Genomic DNA, 26,137 nt, shown 5'->3' on the forward strand with positions numbered 1-26,137 from the left:
CTTTTAGAGAAAAACGTACATTTCAGTCTTTGATTGTCGCACTTAAGCAGCGTAATTTAAAATGCACTTTTGTCTTTGAAACAATTGGATTGTTTTTCAGTCTAATAGTTCATTTAAATATTGTTTTCTATCTCTTATTCAGGGCGAGTGTCTGTTGACGGTCCAGCTCTGTGAGGAAGACTGTGTCGAGGAAGAAGAGGATGTAGAGTTTTACCTGCTATTCGCTGGCACCACCCAGAGGCACGTTTCCAGCACTTCGAAAATCAGCCATGTCACGCTGCAAGCCGTGTGCCCAGGTTAGTGTTCACAACAACAACAGTCACATCAACACATTCCACGTTCACTCCGTGTCTACATACAATATTTTATCAATGCTAAATAATTGTTAGCTTCTTCCTGGAACCAGGCGCTCATTACCTGCAGAGATCGACTAATTTACATTCCAGTCATGCCGGACCTGGTCCAGGCATTGCTTGGCACGTTGCTGCCTTGCCCAATTATTCACCCGCAAAATTGTCCCAGTTACCACAGTGCAACCTGCAATGAGCACATGCTTGAGCTGATCCAAATACCCCAGTACTGCTTCTGAAGATTCATGTACTGTGTGTGTGTGTGTATATATATACAAATAGTAGCTATTAATGAGCTGACACATACTTGCTTAATGTAGGAATATGTCGAAAGAGGTGAGGGAAAATATAAAAAGGATCTATAAACACATTTGAAGGAGGGACCTGCTTAACAGAACTGGAATGAATGGATTGAGTACGTCAATTCAGATTTCCAAAATCACATACGCTCATAAAAGTCACATTAGGCACTTCTTTTGAATAAATGATTACTTTGCGGCAGTTAAAATGTACATTCTATATAGGATAAATGTGTATAGTATGATTGTAATCTGAACAAACCTCATTCATCATGTTCATCATTGTCACTTCACTGTCATTCCCAAATCCTCTCCAGTTGCTTCATGGGATAGTAAAGTGTCCACTGTATGCGCAGATTGCGCATTGGGTACTTTTTACCTACTGTTTTATGAATACTATCCGAATAAATCAGGCATACTACTCTTTTCACATACTGTTTTTTCGCCTACTTTATAGTGTATGTGTATATACAGTTGCAAGAAAAATTATGTGAACCCCTTGCAGAAAATGTGAAAATAATTTTAACAAAATAAGAGAGATCATAAAAAATTAATGTCATTTTTATTAAGTAAAATGTTTTATATAAAAGATGTTTACATATGGTCCACAAGACAAAAAAACAGCAGAATTTATTAAAATGACCCCGTTTAAAAGTGTAGGAACTATTCATTCTTAATACTGTGTGTCTTTACCTGGATTATCCACGGCTGTTTTTTAGTTTTGTGATGGTTGTTCTTGAGTCTCTTGTTTGTCCTGAGCAGTTAAACTTCCCAATGTTCTTCAGGAAAAATCCTCCAGGTCCCAAAAATACTTCAGTTTTCCAGCAGTGACTGTATGATTTTGAGATCCATCTTTTCACACTGAGAACAATTGATGGACCCAAACACAGCTATTAAAGGAAGACGATGTCCACATTTTTCTTTTGTTAAAGGTCCCATGGCATGAAATTTTCATTTTATGAGGTTTTTCAACATTAATATGAGTTCCCCTAGCCTGAATATTGTTCCCAAGTGGATAGAAATGTTGATCGGTGTAATCCCGAGTTCTGGCTGTCTTTCTCTGCCTTTGAGAAAATGACAGGCCAGACTAGCCAATCCTGAAGTCTCCTGGTTTGACGTCCAAGCAGGAACGGTTACCTCCCTTTCCTCCGCCCAGAGAATCTGGCACGCCCATGCAAACGCTCGAGAGATCATTCATTGCTTGTGAACGAGTGAACGCTGGCAGTTTCTCAGTGTTTGGATGTACAAATGAAAACATAAGTCTTTTTTTAGTTCCTTCTGATCTGTGATCAGTGATTTCTTATGTGTAGCTAATTATTTATTATTCGTGCACACTCTGCAGCTTCTCTCTCTCCCGACAGAACGGTGTTTTCGTGTTTTCTATCTTGTGAGTCAGTGTTTTTGTACGTCCTCGTCGCGTCTATCTGTTCTAAAATGTGCATACAGTCATGAGTTTCTTCTAAACATCGGCAGACTCACATCTCTTTAGAGATAAACCTCACGCACGCCGAAGCTCGGGCTGGCCGGACTGCCTTCAACATCCCCGACCCCCAGTACTGCATCTGGCCCACAGTGGAGGCGCCTTACGCGGCGCGAGATTAAGCAGACGGGGGGTAAGCGTGAGCATATCCGGGCTAGGCTAGCCAGCTATTCCCACAATAAAATGGATTACATTCAATTAATGCTGTTGTGTCTTTGTTTGTGCTGTGTACTCAATGGGCGTCACTGACGCTTTTCATATGATAGGAACATATCTAAAAAATAATGCTATTATCAACACTTACTCGTAACACGTTCATCTCGACAGCTGTAATGGTACTTTGCATGTGTTACAAAGTTGGTAATAATGATGAAGACGGACTCGGTGTGACTGGGACTCGTGTTTATTCAGAACTCTCAGATACAAACACAATAAACTCGCGCTGACAGACAGCGCTCTCATAACTCAGTAGTTACTATAAATAACTTTGTTAGCGATCGCTGAGCTCAGTCTCTGGTACATTAGTGATGTCCGGTTCGCGAACGATCTTTCTTTTGAACCGGTTCTTTTTAGTGAACCGAATCAGTTCACCAAATCGGACTGAATCGTTCTAAACGGTTCGCGTCTCCAGTCAGCGCTGGATCCATAATTTACTAAAGTTACTAACTTTCTGACATGAGTGACAGTCCCTCCGACTAGAAATAGACTAATAACCTGAAGTATATGCTGTAACTACAACAGCACTGAACTGAGACTGACAGAACTGATGTGAAGTGAACTCCGGTCCATCCGTCTCTCTGGCAGCAGCTCGTGCCTGCTCGTGCCTCGTAGACCTCGTTAAACCACGCCCCCTCCGCTCATTTCAAATGCAAAGATGTCAGCCAATCACAACAGTGGGCGTTTTTACTGAAGTCTCAGCAGACACGCCTCTTGAAACAGGGCATTCAGCCACAGGGCAAACAGCAGTATAGAAAAAAAAGCCTTTTATTTCTAAATTATGACATTTTATGATGTAAAAATCATACTAACAATATAAGTACACCTCAGGAAACATTATAAAATAATAGAAAAATGCCATGCCATGGGACCTTTATATATCAATTTTTCTTCATTTAGTACTGTCCTTCAGAAGCAACAGAAGATACTTGCATGTTTCCCGGAAGAAAAATTAAGTACAATTTACCTTGATCTTCAAATTCAAAAAGGTTTCACCCCCGGCTCTTAATGCATCGTGTTTCCTTCTGGAGTGAATGTTTGAACCTTTTTTAATAGCTGTGTTTGAGTCCATCAATTGTCCTCACGACTCCTCAGTGTGAAAAGATGGATCTCAAAATCAGACAGTCCCTGCTGGAGAGGGTTCAAATATGCAAAAGATGCTGGAAAACGGAAGTATTTTCGGGACCTGGAGGATTTTTCTGAAGAACATTGGGCAGTTTAACTGCTCAGGATAAACAAGAGACTCAAGAACAACCATCACAAAACTAAAAAACAGATCATCCAGGTAAAGACACACAGTATTAAGAATCAATGGTTCATAAACTTTTAAACAGGGTCATTTTAATAAATTCTGCACATTTCTTTTGTCTTGTAGACTATATGAAAATCATTTTTTATGTAAAATATCTTATTCAGGACAGTAAAAAATAAAAAATAACATGCATTTTGTTTGATCTCTCTTATTTTGTTAAAATTATTAATGTTTTCCCAGATTCTGCAAGGGGTTCACATACTTTTTCTTGCAACTGTATGTGTATATACACTGCTGTTCAAAAGTTTTTGACCGATAAGATTTGTAATGTTTCACCAAGGCTTTATTTTATTTTATTAAAAATACCACAAAAAACAGTAATATTGTAAAATATTATTAAAATATTATTAAAATGTAAAATAACTGTTTTCTATTTGAATATATTTTAAAATGTAATTTATTTATTTGATACAAAGCTGAATTTTCAGTATCATTACTCCAGTCTTCAGTGTCACATGATGGTTCAGAAATCATTCTAATATGATGATTTGCTGCTCAAGAAACATTTATGATTATTATCAATGTTGAAAATGGAAAGAACCGCATTTATTTGAAATAGAATCTTTTGTAACATTATGAATGTCTTTACTGTCACTTTTGAATAAATACTTGCTGAATAAATGTATTAATAAAAAAAAAGAATCTTACTGACCCAAAACTTTTGAAAACTATAGTACAATGTTGCAAAAGCTTTCTATTTCAGATAAATCCTGTTCTTTTGAACTTTCTATTCATCAAATAATCCTAAAAAACAGCTGTTTTCAACATTGATAATAATCATAAATGTTTCTTGAGCAGCAAATCATCATATTAGAACGATTTCTGAAGGATCATGTGACACTGAAGACTGATGCTGAAAATTCAGCTTTGCATCACAGAAATAAATTACATTTTAAAATATATTCAAATAGAAAAGTTATTTTACATTTTCATTATAAATCAAAATATTACTTTTTTTTAATTTTTAATAAAATATACAGCCTCTGTGACTTCTTTTAAAAAACATAAAAAATCGTACCAATCAAAAACTTTTGAACGGCAGTGTATGTACAGTATATGTAATTTTTTGAGTATGAAAGTATGAAAAATAAGAAAGTAGGGACGTTGATCATATGTAGGACCCAGTAAGCGTCTTCCAAGCAACCACCCACAACAACCGCTTTATTGTAATTAACTGAAGATTTGTCTTAACGTTATTGAATGCTATCAATGGTAGCATTGCGATCGTATCTCGTTATTAAAAGGAATCAAAACACAATAGCCCTCCATATGTAATTTGGCGAAGTCAAAAAGGAATACATTTCAACCGCGGCTCCCAAGCAGATCCACAGAGGGTCGCAGCAGATATAGTGTCATGGAATCCAGCGCAGATGTTTGGCACCAGTTTTGTAATCACTACTCTGTCTGGGCACTCGAAAGCTTTTCAGCAATGCATTAAGAGTGCATGAAGAATGGCCCTACTACCGTCCGCCTCAGGTGCGCTGCAGTTGGTCTGCCAGGATACACTCTCAACCCTCTGTCTCTCTGCTGGAGGTCCATACTTTTGGTCGATTCCAAACATTTGGCTGCTAAGAGGTCTTTATCGGCATAAATGGCTCAAATGCTTTGAACCCAGATGGATGTCCCACTGAGATGTTTTGGTCAAACAAATGTGGTGCTGGTGAGTGTGAACGAGGTTTTTTTTTGTGTGCAGTGACAGAAATGGCGCTCGCACATAAACACTGTCCTTGCGATGTGTGTTACAATGACATCTCATAACTGTCGTGAAACAAGACAGGCCTCCTGGCAGCCCTCGTAGTGAAGATTTACTTGTTTATGAATGTTGCTTTTATAGTATGTCACCTCTGACTCTGGCTGTTTCCCTCTTGGAAATGGAAATGAGTAGTGTTAATGCAGGAACATTTCTCAGTAATTATATCCATCCCTCCGCTCAACCTTAGGCACTTAGTCTCCTTTTCGTGTGTTGATGTGTGGCTGCCAAAATATTAAGCAAGATCTTTTTTTTTTTTTTAATCAGTCAGAAGATGATTTACAGGAGACCTCCCTGTTTGATAGAAGGTAAATAGCGGTTAGAATTTTGTCAGGAGCTAGTTTAGTCATAATTGATTTATTGTTGACAAAGTCGTGGAGATGTTAGTGGGTGGTATAAATATTTTTCATATTCTGTAAACTGCACCAGGAATATTTTAGCTGGAATTAAAATTTTCATATTTTTGAAAAGTATGTCACAGCCTAGCAGTGCACATTGAGTAATAGTGATCGTTCCAGCAACACAAGTTCAAATCCGGCTTGCATTGTTCACTAATTCTCAAGGAACATATCCGTCCATCCATCCATCCATCCATCTGTCTATCTGTCTGTCTGTCTTTCGTTAAATAAAGATCTATCTATCGTTCTATCTATCTATCGTTCTATCTATTGATCATTCTTTCTATCGTTCTTTCTATCATTCTTTCTATCGTTCTATCTATCATTCTATCGTTCTATCTATCATTCTATCTATTGTTATATTGTTCTATATGTCTAGCGTTCTATCTATTGTTATATCGTTCTATATGTCTAGCGTTCTATCTATCATTCTATCTATTGCTATATCGTTCTATATGTCTAGCGTTCTATCTATCAATCATTCATTAATTCGATCTGTCTAATGTTCTATCCTTCCATCTGTCTGTCTATTTATCGTTCTATCTGTCTATTTATCGTTCAGTCTTACCTTTCGCTCGATCTATCTATTGTTTGTTCGATCTATATCGTTCTATCTATTGTTTGTTCGATCTATTGTTAAATAGAGATCTTCTATTATTCTATTGTTCTATTGATCCATCATTCTGTATATTGTTCTGTCTGTCTGTCTATCTATCGTTCGTTCTATCGATCTATCGTTCTGTCTATCGTTAGATCTGTCTGTCTATTTATCGTTCTTTCTGTCTGTCTATTTATATATCGTTCGATCTATCGTTGTATCTATCTATCGTTTTATCTTTCTATATATCGTTCTTTCTATCTATCGTTAGATCTGTCTATCTATCTGGCTATAGTTCTGTCTATTTATCGTTCTGTCTGTCGGTCTTCAAATTAAGTTTAATCAGTATAATATCTCTGTGTCCAATGGTTGTCTTTTTGTCTCATAATAGCTCATGATCGCAGCGAAACTGTGCGGGTCACGCTGTGCCAGGCCAGACCTGGGGGCTCAGTGGACCCTGTGGCTGAGGAACACTTCCAGTTCGTGCAGGACCTCGCCCTGGACATGGCCCAGTTCCTGGTGAACGCGGCTGGGAAGACTGAGGGAGCGTTACTTCTGGACGAGTGTCAGATCCCCCTGAAGGAGTGTGAGAGGTTGGATGATACTCTGGCTCTTGCTCTTAGACATCTGCCTCTACCAGTCGGCTGGAGCGTGCTGGGAACAGACTTGGACACGGGCACTTGCACAGGCTTGGAAATCGGTGAGTAAAACCTAGAGAGCTGTAGGCAGCGTCCTAACTGTCATGAAACCACTATTGGTCATTGTTTTGGTATGTTCTACGTAGGTAGCAGCACATATTTGGCACGGAAGACTTGACTCACAATTCCAATAGAGATCGGCACTGGCATGTTGCATATCATATTGGTGCTTTTTGGCATTGAGTGCAATACACGTTTATTTAAAATCTACTATTTTCTCAACTCTTTCGCAATCTCGGTTTAATTTTCTCACCAAGCTTGTCTTTTCTGCAGAGGAGAGGATGAATGTTGCCTTAAGGTATGTCTCAATCAGCTCCCTAGTTCAGTAGTTATGTCAATGATCAGGGAATCAGCCATTTGAAGGGCAATTGCAAAATCCTTCCAGTGCACTGATACATTCGCTCCCTAAAATGTCCCACAATGCATAGTGAAAACCAGGGAGCATCAATACTCACTATTTTCCCTTCTGAAACACGAAGGATAAATCATGTGAGTCATCTCAATACACATCATGACATGGATGTAAAAAGGCTGTTATTTAATTATATTATAATGATATAATAACAAAATAAACCATTTTTTTAATTATATTAAAAATATATATTTTTAATTAAATATACATTTAAAATTTATTTACAGCTGAAATGTTGAAGGAATATGTAACAATCAAAGTATATATCATAATGCACTTTAAATAGCATTACAAATAAAAATAATGTCAGAAAAATATCAAGATGTTGTTGTGTCATCGGAAATGGTCATTGGTGCTCCAATGTGTTAAAAGTCAGGGTCCTTAATTTGTATATATGATATACAGATTTACAGCCTAGAGAGCTGATTGGAATGCACCCTTAGAATTTGGCAAATTGTAGTCATTTTTGACCTCTTTGAAGGTGTCTTGTAAATGACTGCTTGTGACTTGAACTGCTTTCGCAACCAGTGAGAGCTTGGAAAATACTTTTTTCCCAGCAAGGAGGCAGCTAGAATCTTTTACATAATTTACATTATTGCATCACATGTTGTTAACATCTGTATAGTGAAGTTACAATGCTTAGACCTTGGGCACTGTGCCTTCAGGGAAGGCCTTCAGTACAGACTGTTTTATTTATTATTTCTTTTTAAGTTGTGGGTTGGTTCAGAATGTTAGTCCATTCTAGCCTTATTTTCCTCCTACTTGTACTCATATCAAGTCAGGAACGCCATGTTAGATAATCAAAAAGCAAACATTCCCACCCTAATAAAGTGCTCTTTTTGGCACGGAGCATTTACACAGCCTATTAAGTCAGGCTGTGGACTCATTTCGGGGCTGACAGAAGATGCATGTGATAAATGGCAGGAACTCTGGTTGTCACTGACTTAGATTTGTGTTTCATGTGGATTTGGCAGAAAAGTTCTTGTTAAATGAGTTTCCTGTGTTCTTCCTGCTCTCGGATACCCATAGATTTGTGAATGGTATTCGGCCAGGGGATCTGCAAACCTCTCAAAGAACTGGCCCATGTTTTCACTGACATAAAATCAAATCACAGTCTCTGATTATAGCCCATCTTTTTATACGCTACGTTCAAATGTTAGAGATTGGTAGGATTTATTTATTTATTTTGTTTTGGTTAAGAATGTAATACTTTTATTCAGCAGGGATCCATTAAAATAATTAAGCAAAGGCTTTAATTAAAACATTAAAGCTGCAGTCCGTAACTTTTTGCGCTCTAGTGGTTAATAAACAGAACTGCATGCGTCTTGTGGAAGAACTTTGCAGCTGGAGCTACTTCTCTCTGTTTATTTCTATGGCAAGTCACGCAGGGACTGTGCTCCTCCGCAGCGGTTCCTACCAGTCCGGTCTGAAATAGTCCCAATATAAACACCTATTATAAGCGTACCATAATGATTCAGGGTAAGACAAAAACACAGTTTGGAAAATGGATTAATGTTGTACATTCTCATTATATATTTTTTTGTAAATCTTGAACACAAAAAAAAGTTACGGACAGCAGCTTTTTTATTAAATATTTATTAAAAAAAATAGTATCACAGTTTCCACAAAAATATTAAGCAGCACAGCTGTTTTGACCAAACTTCTTAGGGAGCCCCTGTTCCCTGTCTGATCATAGTGTAAGTTTTTGTGCATGGCCACATATTCCTCCATAGCGGTTATCCACTGTGCAGAAATATGAGCCTGTGTATATTAAGTGTGCTTGAATGAGTGTGTGAATTCGGCCGATCTGTGGATCCAAACAATTGCACAGCGAGGAATCATTCATCAGGGCAGCTGACGCGACAGCAGATTCCCAGCTCTCATGTGACTCAAGCTTGTCCTCTAAATTGGGCAGAGTCTGGTTCCATGCAGGAGGTGTTGGCGTGGGCGTGGTGAGACCTGGACAGTAGGCAGCAGGAGATAAGGGCCAACAAAGGCTAAACAGGCTTTGTTATGTCATAAAAAGCACAGGCTTATCTCTTATAAACAGCCTTGATCTTAAATAACTCATTCAGGGAAATATTTGAGAGCTCTGTTACCAATTCATGCAACGTTTCGCTCACTGAGCAAAAAAGGGAGAAGACAATAGTGGGTTTTATCTGGTACCTGAGCACATGCTGTGGACGTTAGTTTTAGTGTTTCCTTTAGATCTTGTTTTTCCTCGATGGCCATTGTCATATTAAATGAATGAATTTTTCAGAAAAAACAAATTCCTAAAGTTGACCTGTCTGTTGAGGGAGACGGCGAGCTGTGTAATGACTCCCCAAGCTCTGGCATTTGTTGCAGCTGGCGCTGGGCACCTGGACCGGCCCTGAAACCAGAGCTACCCACGGGCATCATGCCCAGTGCATCAGTGGGCATGTAGCCTACTGCCAGCAGTCTTCCATAAGTGAAATTAAGTATCCAGTAAGCTAATAAAGACTGTTTCCACTGTGTAAGAAAGCAACTGGGAATTTGCTGGTATTCAGACACGTTGCATCATGGCACGTATTAGATGGTATTTATGGAAAATGAGACTTAAAGGGATAGTTCACTCAATTCGTTGGCATTATTCATGTTGTTCCAAACCAGCATGACGTTCTTTCTTCTGTGGAACACAAAAGAAGATATTCAAGATTAAAATGTTTTATCTCTGTACTTTGAAAGTCAGGGCTAACCGAAACAACATTGGACTCCATTGACTTTCATTGTATGGACAAAAAAAAAAAAAAAAACGGATGCATTTTGCAAAATATCATCTTTGGGGTTCCGCAGAAGAAATAAATGCAAACAGGTTTGGAATGACATGATGGTGCATAAGTGATGACAGAATTTTGGTTGGGTGGTATAAATATTTTTAGTTAGCACCTAGCGGTGTACAGTGAGCCACAGTGCTCATGCTAGCAATGCAAGTTGTAATCCGACTTGCATCATTTCCTGATTCTCAAAATAAACCCTACATAAATTAAGCTAAAAAACTCACTGTTTATTTAATATTAAGAAACATAAGATTTATTTATTTATGTTTTTAACCATTGATTGTTTTTATTTATTTGTTAATTTGCACATCACAAAGACAAATATTTTTTATTTATTTTTTATTAATAAAGACTTGCATAATTTCCTCATCAAAATAAACCCTACATAAATTAATCTCAAAAACTCAGTTTATTTAATATTAAGAAACATAAGATTTATTTATTTGTTTTTAATCATTGATTGTTTTTATTTATTTGTTAATTTGCAACGTTTGCAAACGTCTGTCAGCATTTATTTAATGCCAAGGTACATACGATTTATTTAATTGTTTATTTATTTACGTTTTTGTTTATTTGTTAATTTGCGAAAATCACAAAGAAAAATATTTTTTATTTGTATTAATAAAGACTTGCATAATTTCCTGATCAAAAAAATAAACCCTAAATACATTATGCACAAAAACTCTGTCAACGTTTATTTAATGCCAAGGAACATATGATTTATTTATTTAATTATTTTTGTTTGTAATTATGTATGTTTTTGTTTATTTGTTAATTTGTGAAAATCACAATGACACATCACTTTTTTTATTTTTAATAAAGACTTGCATCATTTCCTGATCAAAATAAACCCTAAATAAATTAAGCACAAAAACTGTCACCGTTTATGTAATACCAAGGAACATACGATTTATTTATTTATTTATGTTTTTTGTTTATTTATTTATTAAAATTTTTGTTAATTTGTGGAAATCACAGTGCCATATCACAGAGTTCATTTTTATTAATAAAGACTTGCATCATTTCCTGATTCTCAAAATAAACCCTAAATAAATGAAGTACAAAACTTTTATTAATAAAGAGCCTTTCCACTGTGTATGATTGACATGAGAAATATAATTCATAAAGGTCTGGAATGACATTAGGTGAGTTAATAATGACAAAACTCTTTGAGACGGGGAAGTTAAACTTCTCCTATTGCATTTCATTTTCATTTGCAAAAGCATGCAGATATACCCTGTGTATGGTTACGATACTACCGTTAAAAAAACACTATGGTAACACCAATGTTTTGAGGCTTGCGGGCGACAATATTAACGTAGCACTGGGATACAAGTCACTTGACACCAGTATTTTCAATATAATGCCATGTCCACTCTTGTGTCTCCAATCTGACTGTGTAGTGATCCTGATCTGCTGTTCTTTCCAGTGCCATATTACACTTCACCACAGCTTCTTCTTTTTTTTTCATGCTCGGGGCTTCAAATTAGTTGTTGGATCCTCAGTGGGCCGATTAAACGAGGGCAGTCTCATTCTCAGCCTCTCATTAACCAGCAAGAACAATCCTTCCTCTGTCTCTGTTGCTTTCACAGAGAGCCTCATTCAAGCTTCCTGAACTTTTTAAAACGGCACTCTGTAATCTGTCTTTATGATAAACGCCTTCAAATACGATCACTTCTTTCACTCATGACCCTTCTCTGGCTGATTTTCTGTCCTCATTGTAAATGATCTATTAAAATGATGTTTGCACAAGTTTGTCAGGAGATTCTGTTGACAGAGGTCGAGGGAATTGTGGGGGTGGGTCTTGTTCGAGGGCTTTGCCGGCTCTCATTGGTTCTGAAGTTGCAGGGGGTGGGGCTTATAGCTTCGAGGCCCCCATGAAGCAGTGAGTGTGGCGTTTTCCTGAAGCAGCATTATCAGAAATATGCATTAGATAATAGTGTGTTGTTTAAAGGACAAGTAAGGAGATTGAGTTGAGATCGCAACCTTAACTGGACTGTTTTCTTCCCCTGTAGAACCTGGACCACAAGACACACTTTTGCACTTTGCTGCGAAGCGTGGACTACGCAAGGTAGCACTCTTTCTCCTCCAACAACCTGGAGGAAGAGAGGCTCTCCGACTTCCCAACAAACAGGGTCGTACGCCGGCCAGGGTCGCACAGAAGAAAGGCCACTCGCAGCTCCAGAAACTGCTGACAGAGTAAGTCTGCAAGAAATGTGTATCCTTAACAAGTATTTTGAGCTAGTTATATTTTAGTAACCATTTCGACTCCAAGGCCCCCCTCCATTGTCAACGACAATATTTGAAGGCTTCCCTAGATATTCCTGATTTGCTGCTATAATAACAGATCTGCTCATTTTCAAATCTATCGTTTACAGAAATGGCAATGCAATCGAATTATTAAATAATTCAACTAATTAAATTCATAATCCCAATAACTAAATGTTCTTCATGGTTAACATTTTTAATTACAAATTCATTTACATGAATTTTCTAGCTTGTAAATACAGGGGATTTATTTTATTTCAAATGTATTATTCTACCAGATAAAATATTGTACAGTTTGAAAAATCTATATAAATTTTTTTATAATAATTTCCAATCATATATATTATTTAATAATGAAAAAAAATATATATAAATAAACACACACACACACACACACACACACACACACACACACACACACACACACACACACACACACACACACACACACACACACACACACACACACACACACACACACCACACACAAATATACATTTATTTATAATTTATTTATTTATATAGCTGTTAAATGCAAGCAGAAGAGTTGATCAAACAGAAAATAGTTTAAAGTAGATGTTGTGACCTTTGAAATGCCCTACTAAACAAATACAGCTTTATCGTATTTGTCTCTCTCAAACACAAAATATTATCGTAAAGGTGAAGCTTGTTTTTCCAATCAAATCCCAAACATTCTCCCTGTCTTCCATTGGTCAGACAAACAGATCCATTGGGCTGTTTTTTTTTCTCATACAGACAAAATGAGCAATGTTAGATGGAGTCGTAATAGATTTATATTATTAAAGCAGTGACTTTATCTTGAAAATGAAGTAAGATTTGGTGTTGTGTTCTGAAGAAAGGAGGATGTTGAATGTGGGGGAGATAAGAGCAAAGCACAAGGACAGGCCATGTGGCTCTGAGCTCTTTGTAAACAGTCAGAGCCACATAAGCTTTCTCAATCTTTTTAAAGCAAGCCCATGCAATCTACAACAGAAACCGGTTTCAAACCAACAAGATCCTGTCTGTGGATTTACTCTGAAAAGTGGCATAAACTGTGTCTGTGTGTAACAGAGACGTTTACTTTTATCAGCTTCCCTCAGCCAGTGCTCTTCGCAGACTATGACTAGCAAACCTGTGTTTCTGTACAGTAGGGCTGCACGATTAACCTTTATCGCATCGATATTGAGGTTTTAACTCCCACAATAACCTAACCTCAGGAGTCGGAGGTTTTTTCCCCCGCCTCTGACATTTGAGTGACAAACCTATTAGCCAATCAAAATGGTCGAATCTCGCGTTCGTGGCTTGCTGGCCAATTAGAAATGGCAATGGAAACAAGGTTGTATGATGCGATGCACCGGGCGTGGCAGGCGGCTTTCTGTCAGCAGCAAAGCAGCTAACACACAACGTGTCGTGTAAGTTACCTCGAATTGTGCCAATAGAAAAAGCTTGTAACTAGGATAGGTAGATAATAGGTAAATAGGTAGATAATATACTATCTTTACATAAATAGCTACTATTCTCTTAAAACTATAATTTCGTTATTTTTACTAACCCAAATAATGATTCATCCGCTAGTTTGCACGTGAGGGGGAAACATAGGTTCCTTCCACTTAAGAGTTGAGCTCTTTTTATTTTAATATAACTCTTTACATAAATTCTATTTTCTACTTTTAAAAAATTACTTCGTTATTTTACTAACCCAGTGTTTTGTATGTGAATGCTGTTTGACGTGAATATTACCACAGGAGTGAAGCACAAAGCTTAGCCTAGAAAGGATATAATGGTCAGAGAGCACTTTTTCATTCTGTTTTGCGATCTGGATCTGGATCACTCGACTTTCCGTGAATTTTAACAATAGGCCTAGTCCATTTTATCCCAATGGACATGGACATCTAGTTTCTTTTCCCAAATCTTCACTCGCGTCGCACCCATGTTAACAGGGGATTATAAACGTTTCTTCCTTTCGTTTGCTTATAATTAAGTCTATTATAACTATTCACATCCTTTACTGTGGTAAAGTATAAAAAACACTGTAGGACGAATACCTTATTACTTCAAATTTTATTTAACACAGTTTGTTATTAAACTTGGTAAGGCGCGTCAAGTTTGGTTTATTTGAATAGCGCATTTCACACACACACACACACGCGCGCGCGCGCGCGCGCCGGTGATTTTAGTTTCGTTTTCTCTGGCAGTGAATAATCAAAGATTGCCTAAATGTCTTGACCCCGTGGAAGATAAAATCCGCTCTTCAGACCTTTTACAACAAGTGTTGCTTTGCAACATCAGTAGAACATATGAAGATGAAGATATTCGAAAAAGTGTCTATCCAGCTTGTGTCCCATTCCTCTCAAAACGCAGAGCGGTAGGCCTATATGACGCATCTTTGCGGGGAAATAGTATGAATCAAATATTTTTCTAACTAATATTTAATTCTCTTATATTCTTGAGGTTACCATTATTTACTGAAAATCGTTTAAATGTTTTATAGGCTGTGTTGTTTCACTGACGGAAGTGCTTAAATAAACAGGCATTATGGATGTTTCAGCCTCAAATGATTTCAAAATGTAGGCTATATATATATATCTGGCATAGACTACAGTATTTAAAATTGCATATATGCATTAGTTACATTCTCAATTTAATTTACAGAGCAATCCCTGCTAAGTTTTTAGTTTAACTAATACTAGAAGAGGATTTGTGTGTGTCGGCACTCACAACAGACTCGCAACGGGGGCGTGACATCACGATGGTTGCGCTCCATCGTGATGTCGGTCAGCCATCCATCGGCACAACCCTACTTGTAACTGCGCAGAAATGGCCGAAGGCACTTCTTCGGTGACGGGAGAGGAAGCGGAGCACTTGGTTAAAGGTCCCATTCCGCATGATCCCATTGTTCAAACTTTAGTTAGTGTGTAATGTTGCTGTTAGAGCATAAATAATACCTGTAAAATTATAAAGCTCAAAGTTCAATGCCAAGCGAGATATTTTATTTAACAGAAGTTCCCTTTCAAAGCCTACAGCGAACGGCTGGCTTGGACTACATCCTGGTACTTCCTTCTTTAATTACGTCAGTAGAGCAGTAGAACAGACTAACCTCCGCCCACAAAGAAACGCGAAAAAGGGGGCGCGGTCTTGTTGCTGTCCCACGTGGAGAAGCGGACGTGTCGCGTGGAGAAAAGGAACTGTTGCGTTGAGTGTGTTCCCTTTCGAACGGTCAGTTCGTACTGCGTCTTTAAGACGCTATGGGTAGGTTCCCTTTCGAACGGTCAGTTCGTACTGCGTCTTTAAGACGCTATGGGTAGGTTCTCCTACTCTCGAATATACTGAAGTAATTGTAAAATCACGCAGTGCTACTGCCCAGTCAAAACAGTGTCGAGACATCTCGCACGCTATTGGCTGGCCAGTGGGAACTGCATGAACCAATGGCAGAACAGCGTAATCTGAGCGAACCAATGGGCACAAAGCCCGCGAAGCTGAGCGCAAGAGCCCGCGAAAGGGGCATATAAAATACGCTGTAACTGTCAAAAACGTCAGATTAATCTCCTTCAGCGACGATCTACGGTCCTCGCTGATAAACTCGAACTACACCACCTTCACCGTGAATTGACGAGCCTGCAGCGGAATAGCGAACTAACCAGCCCGGACGTCCTGCGAGAGTCAGCGGACTGCTGTATTTCAGCGCGCTCAAATCGCCAGCGATCCCGCGAGCTGTCACGCCTTTCCCCTGCGCTCTTTGGTGAAACACTACGGTGTATCCTTTTTGTACAATACTGAGAAAAACATATCACTTGTGTGCAGTACTTACCTGCACTAGGAGGATAACCACGAAGGGTGCGTGATCTGTCTGGGCAAGGCCCACGCTGACGCTGCTCTCACCGGGTCCGGCTGCCCTCTCACTGCGAGGGTATGCCTATTTCCTCCCTCCGTTCGCGGATAGCGCTCTTTTCAGAGCGCGACCCCGGCCCTCACGCTCTCCCGTTCCCCTTTCCGCCCGAAGCCTCGGCGGGAAAGAACGGCGGAGCCAGAGGGCTGAGTATACCGAGGCTAGCGAGTTCACGTCGGCCCAGTGCCCGCGTGACTCGTCTTCACTTCAGAGAGACGTTTCCCCTGTGACGTTCCCTCGATCGGACCTGCTCCCTCCGCTCGACGCCGAGGGCTTGGTCTCATTCGGCGGCAATGAGGAAGACGAATCCGCACTATTACCAATGTCTTGCTCTTCCTCTTCTCTCACTCGGGCCGCGCTAAGAAGCGCCGCGGACAGAGAATGCCGGAGTGGAGTTTCCTGCATTACTTTCTCTCAGACTGCTGGAGATATTGAGAGCGCGCCTTACGCTACAGGCTGTTGTCACTGCAGCTCGCGCTTCCTCAGCGGCAGCGCGTGCGCCCCTCTCTCTCTCCCAGCGCGCTCACTATCTAGAGCGCGACTTACGTCATTGCTGCCTCGCTGTCTAGCGCATAATGGCGTCGTGAATGGCGGCCAAGCCCTGCGTCTTTTTCACTCTATCACTTCTCTCAGTCCCCTATTCAGGCGACTGGAGAGGTTCAACAGTGTAGTAAACGAGCCTGTTATGAAACACGCACGCCACACACACTGAAAACACCGTCAAGAGCGCGACTTACGTCATAGCCACGCCCTCCGCTGTTACGGTGTACTTCACACAGGGTTGCCGGTTCGAGCCCAGCTCTCACAGGTTTCTCAGTGAGTCTCAATTTAGTGAATGGCGGCCAAGCCTTCAACCACTTCTCTCAGTCCCCTATTCAGGCGACTGGAAAGGTTCAACAGTGTAGTAAACGAGCCTGTTATGAAACACGCACGCCACACACACTGAAAACACCGTCAAGAGCGCGACTTACGTCATAGCCGCGCCCTCTGCTGTTACGGTGTACTTCACACAAAGGGTTGCCGGTTCGAGCCCAGCTCTCACAGGTTTCTCAGTGAGTCTCAATTTAGTGAATGGCGGCCAAGCCTTCAACCACTTCTCTCAGTAAACGAGCCTGTTATAAAACATGCACGCCTGTACACAGAACGCTGTATTATTGGTGATCCTAATAAACAATTAAGAGTTCTTTCCTCTGTTATGACTGCAGGCAGTGTGTCCCCTACATAGGGTGTACCCCTGCATATAAGCACTGTTAATTCAGCGCTATAGAACCACTCAAAAGTCCTGCTGTGGCCGGATTACCACTACAGACTTACTTTACATTCTCTCAATCCCCTCGGTTCAGGCGACTGGAGATGTAAATATTGCAGTCAACTAGCCTGTTGTCAAACACGCTCGCCTGCACATCAACGCTGTGTTTTAACAATGACTTTACTAAAATACATGCACCTTGCACATAAGCACTGTTCTCACAGATTACTGCTCACGCCGAGAGCGCTCTATATGTAGAGCACGCGCCCACTACAGGTGTGTGCCGCTACACATAAGTGCTGTCCGCACAGTGTCACATCTCTCCCCTCGGCCCGTTTTTGTTCCGGTCAGGGAGAAAAATACTGTTCTGAATGTTTTTCATGCAATGAATGTAAACTACGAGTCCGCTTTAATGCGTGCTCCCCTGCATTCTACCGCCATAAAGGCGAGTTAAAAAAAAAAAAAAAAAAAAAAAAAAGATGGCGGCCTCAGGCCCATCTTAGATCTCAGACACCTGAACAAGGCTCTATCAAAAGGCTTTTCAGAATGCCGACATTAAAACAGATCATCGCGCAAATCTGCCCGATGGACTGGTTTTTTTTCTCATTGGATCAGAAAGATGCTTACTCTCATATCCAAATTATCCCACGTCACAGACCGTTTTTGAGATTCGCGTTCGACGGGAAGGCTTATCAGTACACAGTCCTGCCATTTGGCCTGTCCTTTCACGAAGTGCATGGATGCAGCTCTCTCCCCCTTAAGATAAGCGGGAATGCGCATTCTGAACTACCTCGACGACTGGCTCATACTGGCCCAGTCAGAGGAAGAAATAAAATCTCACAAATCTATGCTACTCAGCCATCTAGAATGCCTGGGTCTCAGAATAAATACAGCCAAGAGCTTATTGCTTCCCAGGCAGAGAACCTCCTTCCTGGGAACGATTTTAGACTCAGCCCAAATGAGGGCGTGGCTATTGGACGAACGCGCTCTGACTACACAGCAGCTTGCATGTTCATTCAAAATGGGAACCTACACACCCCTAAAAAATTTCAGAGAATGCTAGGCCTAATGGCAAAAGCTTCTCCAGTACTTCCGCTGGGTATGAAGCACATGCGCCCCCTGCAGTACTGGCTGAAATCACGGGTTCCTTCCCAAGCGTGGCATTCAGGCCAGCTTTGGATCAAAGTGGGCCGCGGCTGTGTCAAATCCCTGGCCCCGTGGTCACTTGGAAACAGTTTCCAGACGGATGGTGGTCACCACGGACACCTCCAACTCAGTTTGGGGCGCTCTGTACGAGGGCGAACCGGCCTTCGGCTCATGGTCGAGCACGGAGTCACGGTTGCACATAAACTGCCTAGAAATGCTGGCAGTAGTGCTAGCCCTCAAGACTTTTTTACCACGTCTCTCAGGTCACCATGTTCTAGTCCGCACGGACAACACGACTGTGATCTCCTACATAAACCGCCAAGGCGGGCTCAGGTCGAGATGGCTCAACCAACAGGTCAGACATCTCCTCCTATGGGCAAAAGGCAAATTACATTCACTAAAAGCAGTGCATGTGCCAGGCAGACTGAACCAGGGAGCAAACATGCTCTCCAGGGGCCTCGTGTCCCCGGGGGAATGGGCCATCCATTCCTAAATGGTTCAAATGATATGGAGTGTTTTTGGGAGGGCAGAGGTCGACCTCTTCGCCTCCGAAGACAACTGTCATTGCCCAATCTATTTTTCAAAGAATAAGGATGCGCTGGCCCACAAATGGCCCAGCTGCATACTTTATGCTTTTCCACCAGTACCGCTCATTCCCCAGATTTAAAAAAAAAAGGATCAGGGAATGCGAGCACAGTCCTGCTAGTAGCTCCACTCTGGCGAACCCACATCAGGTTTCCCGAGTTGATTCAGTTACTATCAGCAGCCCCATGGCCAGTTCCCCTAAGGAAAGATCTCCTTTCTGAGGCGAACGGGACAATCCGGCACCCCCACCCCAAAATTGTGGGCGTTACATGTTTGGCAACTCAAGGGGGGCTCAAGAACCTCCCAGTGAGTGTCTTGAGCACCATCAGTGAAGCTAGAGCTCCGTCTACTAGACGTCTCTATGCCCTTAAATGGTCAGTGTTCTCTGACTGGTGTTCAGTCAGGAACTATAACCCAGTGTCATGCGAGATATCACAAATTCTTGTTTTTCTATAAGAGATGTTGGATGCAGGACACACTCCATCCACACTCAAAGTCTACACGGCAGCTATCGCCGCATCTCATACGCCTATAGCTGGCCAATCAGTACGCAGACACGCCATGGTCATAAAATTCTTAAAAGGAGCCAGGAGGCTTAACCCCCTTCTCCCTCCTACGGTGCCATCCTGGGACCTTCATTGGTCCTAAGAGCACTAAAAAGACCTCCCTTCGAGCCGCTGCAGACGGCTGAATTAAAGCCACTTTCGCTGAAAACTGCCCTGCTACTAGCACTGGCATCTGTTAAGCGTGTCAGTGACATTCAAGCGTTATCTGTGAACGCGTCATGTTTAGAATTGGCCCAGGCGATTCCAAAGTCATCCTCAAACCAGGGCATGGTTATGTACCTAAAGTGCTTTCAACACCGTTCAAAGCACAGGTAATCACTCTCTCTGCCCTCCCCACTTCGGAGGATGAGAGACAGTTACACCTGCTCGGCCCTGTTAGGTCGCTTAGAGCATATATTGAGCGGTCCTCCCACTTTAGACAGTCGGAGCAGCTCTTTGTAAGTTTTGGTGACCGAACTAGGTTCCGGTCACCAAACAAAACCTAGCCAGATGGCTAGTGGACGCGATAGCGTTAGCATATGACACTATGGGCCTCCAATGCCCCATAGGTGTCAAAGCTCACTCCACCAGAGGCATGGCCTCCTCTTGGGCGTGGTCTAGTGGAGTTTTCTACGGGTGACATTTGTAGATCGGCAGGTTGGTCCTCACCATCTACTTTAACCAGATTCTTCAGTCTGGATGTCCCTGCACTGCAGGCACAAGTCTTCGCTGTATAAAAATACTAAGACGGCCTAATGAATATCAGACGGCCTTGTAAGCCCGTCCCCGTCATAAGTTGGCATTGGGGCCTTCATATGCTTCAATGCTTACACATTCCTTATAGTTACCGGCCTCTATGAGCCCAGTAGTATAAGACGTGTGTACATATATATTATTAATATAAATGATGTGTCAGTAACTCTAGTCTTGAGCCCTTTCTAATAAGTGTTCAAACTTGAGGGAGTACATGTCACTGCGCTTATCATAGCACGGCGGGATTAAATAGGCTCCCATAGCGTCTTAAAGACGCAGTACGAACTGACCGTTCGAAAGGGAACGTACTCGGTTACTTAACGTAACCTCGGTTCCCTGAGATAAGGGAAGGAGTACTGCGTAGACGGCCGTGCTATGGCGCTGACTCGGGTGATCGTCGCTTCAGTCGATTTAACCTGACGTTTTTGACAGTTACAGCGTATTTTATATGCCCCTTTCGCGGGCTCTTGCGCTCAGCTTCGCGGGCTTTGTGCCCATTGGTTCGCTCAGATTACGCTGTTCTGCCATTGGTTCATGCAGTTCCCACTGGCCAGCCAATAGCGTGCGAGATGTCTCGACACTGTTTTGACTGGGCAGTAGCACTGCGTGATTTTACAATTACTTCAGTATATTCGAGAGTAGGAGAACCTACCCATAGCGTCTTAAAGACGCAGTACTCCTTCCCTTATCTCAGGGAACCGAGGTTACGTTAAGTAACCGAGTACGTTCTCCTACTCTCGAATATACTGAAGTAATTGTAAAATCACGCAGTGCTACTGCCCAGTCAAAACAGTGTCGAGACATCTCGCACGCTATTGGCTGGCCAGTGGGAACTGCATGAACCAATGGCAGAACAGCGTAATCTGAGCGAACCAATGGGCACAAAGCCCGCGAAGCTGAGCGCAAGAGCCCGCGAAAGGGGCATATAAAATACGCTGTAACTGTCAAAAACGTCAGATTAATCTCCTTCAGCGACGATCTACGGTCCTCGCTGATAAACTCGAACTACACCACCTTCACCGTGAATTGACGAGCCTGCAGCGGAATAGCGAACTAACCAGCCCGGACGTCCTGCGAGAGTCAGCGGACTGCTGTATTTCAGCGCGCTCAAATCGCCAGCGATCCCGCGAGCTGTCACGCCTTTCCCCTGCGCTCTTTGGTGAAACACTACGGTGTATCCTTTTTGTACAATACTGAGAAAAACATATCACTTGTGTGCAGTACTTACCTGCACTAGGAGGATAACCACGAAGGGTGCGTGATCTGTCTGGGCAAGGCCCACGCTGACGCTGCTCTCACCGGGTCCGGCTGCCCTCTCACTGCGAGGGTATGCCTATTTCCTCCCTCCGTTCGCGGATAGCGCTCTTTTCAGAGCGCGACCCCGGCCCTCACGCTCTCCCGTTCCCCTTTCCGCCCGAAGCCTCGGCGGGAAAGAACGGCGGAGCCAGAGGGCTGAGTATACCGAGGCTAGCGAGTTCACGTCGGCCCAGTGCCCGCGTGACTCGTCTTCACTTCAGAGAGACGTTTCCCCTGTGACGTTCCCTCGATCGGACCTGCTCCCTCCGCTCGACGCCGAGGGCTTGGTCTCATTCGGCGGCAATGAGGAAGACGAATCCGCACTATTACCAATGTCTTGCTCTTCCTCTTCTCTCACTCGGGCCGCGCTAAGAAGCGCCGCGGACAGAGAATGCCGGAGTGGAGTTTCCTGCATTACTTTCTCTCAGACTGCTGGAGATATTGAGAGCGCGCCTTACGCTACAGGCTGTTGTCACTGCAGCTCGCGCTTCCTCAGCGGCAGCGCGTGCGCCCCTCTCTCTCTCCCAGCGCGCTCACTATCTAGAGCGCGACTTACGTCATTGCTGCCTCGCTGTCTAGCGCATAATGGCGTCGTGAATGGCGGCCAAGCCCTGCGTCTTTTTCACTCTATCACTTCTCTCAGTCCCCTATTCAGGCGACTGGAGAGGTTCAACAGTGTAGTAAACGAGCCTGTTATGAAACACGCACGCCACACACACTGAAAACACCGTCAAGAGCGCGACTTACGTCATAGCCACGCCCTCCGCTGTTACGGTGTACTTCACACAGGGTTGCCGGTTCGAGCCCAGCTCTCACAGGTTTCTCAGTGAGTCTCAATTTAGTGAATGGCGGCCAAGCCTTCAACCACTTCTCTCAGTCCCCTATTCAGGCGACTGGAAAGGTTCAACAGTGTAGTAAACGAGCCTGTTATGAAACACGCACGCCACACACACTGAAAACACCGTCAAGAGCGCGACTTACGTCATAGCCGCGCCCTCTGCTGTTACGGTGTACTTCACACAAAGGGTTGCCGGTTCGAGCCCAGCTCTCACAGGTTTCTCAGTGAGTCTCAATTTAGTGAATGGCGGCCAAGCCTTCAACCACTTCTCTCAGTAAACGAGCCTGTTATAAAACATGCACGCCTGTACACAGAACGCTGTATTATTGGTGATCCTAATAAACAATTAAGAGTTCTTTCCTCTGTTATGACTGCAGGCAGTGTGTCCCCTACATAGGGTGTACCCCTGCATATAAGCACTGTTAATTCAGCGCTATAGAACCACTCAAAAGTCCTGCTGTGGCCGGATTACCACTACAGACTTACTTTACATTCTCTCAATCCCCTCGGTTCAGGCGACTGGAGATGTAAATATTGCAGTCAACTAGCCTGTTGTCAAACACGCTCGCCTGCACATCAACGCTGTGTTTTAACAATGACTTTACTAAAATACATGCACCTTGCACATAAGCACTGTTCTCACAGATTACTGCTCACGCCGAGAGCGCTCTATATGTAGAGCACGCGCCCACTACAGGTGTGTGCCGCTACACATAAGTGCTGTCCGCACAGTGTCACATCTCTCCCCTCGGCCCGTTTTTGTTCCGGTCAGGGAGAAAAATACTGTTCTGAATGTTTTTCATGCAATGAATGTAAACTACGAGTCCGCTTTAATGCGTGCTCCCCTGCATTCTACCGCCATAAAGGCGAGTTAAAAAAAAAAAAAAAAAAAAAAAAGATGGCGGCCTCAGGCCCATCTTAGATCTCAGACACCTGAACAAGGCTCTATCAAAAGGCTTTTCAGAATGCCGACATTAAAACAGATCATCGCGCAAATCTGCCCGATGGACTGGTTTTTTTTCTCATTGGATCAGAAAGATGCTTACTCTCATATCCAAATTATCCCACGTCACAGACCGTTTTTGAGATTCGCGTTCGACGGGAAGGCTTATCAGTACACAGTCCTGCCATTTGGCCTGTCCTTTCACGAAGTGCATGGATGCAGCTCTCTCCCCCTTAAGATAAGCGGGAATGCGCATTCTGAACTACCTCGACGACTGGCTCATACTGGCCCAGTCAGAGGAAGAAATAAAATCTCACAAATCTATGCTACTCAGCCATCTAGAATGCCTGGGTCTCAGAATAAATACAGCGAAGAGCTTATTGCTTCCCAGGCAGAGAACCTCCTTCCTGGGAACGATTTTAGACTCAGCCCAAATGAGGGCGTGGCTATTGGACGAACGCGCTCTGACTACACAGCAGCTTGCATGTTCATTCAAAATGGGAACCTACACACCCCTAAAAAATTTCAGAGAATGCTAGGCCTAATGGCAAAAGCTTCTCCAGTACTTCCGCTGGGTATGAAGCACATGCGCCCCCTGCAGTACTGGCTGAAATCACGGGTTCCTTCCCAAGCGTGGCATTCAGGCCAGCTTTGGATCAAAGTGGGCCGCGGCTGTGTCAAATCCCTGGCCCCGTGGTCACTTGGAAACAGTTTCCAGACGGATGGTGGTCACCACGGACACCTCCAACTCAGTTTGGGGCGCTCTGTACGAGGGCGAACCGGCCTTCGGCTCATGGTCGAGCACGGAGTCACGGTTGCACATAAACTGCCTAGAAATGCTGGCAGTAGTGCTAGCCCTCAAGACTTTTTTACCACGTCTCTCAGGTCACCATGTTCTAGTCCGCACGGACAACACGACTGTGATCTCCTACATAAACCGCCAAGGCGGGCTCAGGTCGAGATGGCTCAACCAACAGGTCAGACATCTCCTCCTATGGGCAAAAGGCAAATTACATTCACTAAAAGCAGTGCATGTGCCAGGCAGACTGAACCAGGGAGCAAACATGCTCTCCAGGGGCCTCGTGTCCCCGGGGGAATGGGCCATCCATTCCTAAATGGTTCAAATGATATGGAGTGTTTTTGGGAGGGCAGAGGTCGACCTCTTCGCCTCCGAAGACAACTGTCATTGCCCAATCTATTTTTCAAAGAATAAGGATGCGCTGGCCCACAAATGGCCCAGCTGCATACTTTATGCTTTTCCACCAGTACCGCTCATTCCCCAGATTTAAAAAAAAAAGGATCAGGGAATGCGAGCACAGTCCTGCTAGTAGCTCCACTCTGGCGAACCCACATCAGGTTTCCCGAGTTGATTCAGTTACTATCAGCAGCCCCATGGCCAGTTCCCCTAAGGAAAGATCTCCTTTCTGAGGCGAACGGGACAATCCGGCACCCCCACCCCAAAATTGTGGGCGTTACATGTTTGGCAACTCAAGGGGGGCTCAAGAACCTCCCAGTGAGTGTCTTGAGCACCATCAGTGAAGCTAGAGCTCCGTCTACTAGACGTCTCTATGCCCTTAAATGGTCAGTGTTCTCTGACTGGTGTTCAGTCAGGAACTATAACCCAGTGTCATGCGAGATATCACAAATTCTTGTTTTTCTATAAGAGATGTTGGATGCAGGACACACTCCATCCACACTCAAAGTCTACACGGCAGCTATCGCCGCATCTCATACGCCTATAGCTGGCCAATCAGTACGCAGACACGCCATGGTCATAAAATTCTTAAAAGGAGCCAGGAGGCTTAACCCCCTTCTCCCTCCTACGGTGCCATCCTGGGACCTTCATTGGTCCTAAGAGCACTAAAAAGACCTCCCTTCGAGCCGCTGCAGACGGCTGAATTAAAGCCACTTTCGCTGAAAACTGCCCTGCTACTAGCACTGGCATCTGTTAAGCGTGTCAGTGACATTCAAGCGTTATCTGTGAACGCGTCATGTTTAGAATTGGCCCAGGCGATTCCAAAGTCATCCTCAAACCAGGGCATGGTTATGTACCTAAAGTGCTTTCAACACCGTTCAAAGCACAGGTAATCACTCTCTCTGCCCTCCCCACTTCGGAGGATGAGAGACAGTTACACCTGCTCGGCCCTGTTAGGTCGCTTAGAGCATATATTGAGCGGTCCTCCCACTTTAGACAGTCGGAGCAGCTCTTTGTAAGTTTTGGTGACCGAACTAGGTTCCGGTCACCAAACAAAACCTAGCCAGATGGCTAGTGGACGCGATAGCGTTAGCATATGACACTATGGGCCTCCAATGCCCC

General features: G+C 43.0%; 1 protein-coding gene across 21 annotated transcripts in view; it reads left to right on the forward strand.

The window, feature by feature from the left end:
• akap13 (A-kinase anchoring protein 13) overlaps nucleotides 1-26,137 on the forward strand; it is a 149,017-nt gene that overhangs the window by 40,900 nt on the left and 81,980 nt on the right. For all 21 annotated transcript variants that reach the window (XM_079809941.1, XM_079809948.1, XM_079809949.1 and 18 more), the window contains exons 3-5: nucleotides 143-296; nucleotides 6,795-7,103; nucleotides 12,327-12,510. In XM_079809941.1, coding sequence (XP_079666067.1) covers nucleotides 143-296; nucleotides 6,795-7,103; nucleotides 12,327-12,510 — 647 coding nt within the window. The remainder of the gene's footprint in view (nucleotides 1-142; nucleotides 297-6,794; nucleotides 7,104-12,326; nucleotides 12,511-26,137) is intronic.

The sequence above is a fragment of the Gobio gobio genome (assembly GCF_949357685.1).
Source record: "Gobio gobio genome assembly, chromosome: 25".
Classification (NCBI taxonomy): domain Eukaryota; kingdom Metazoa; phylum Chordata; class Actinopteri; order Cypriniformes; family Gobionidae; genus Gobio; species Gobio gobio.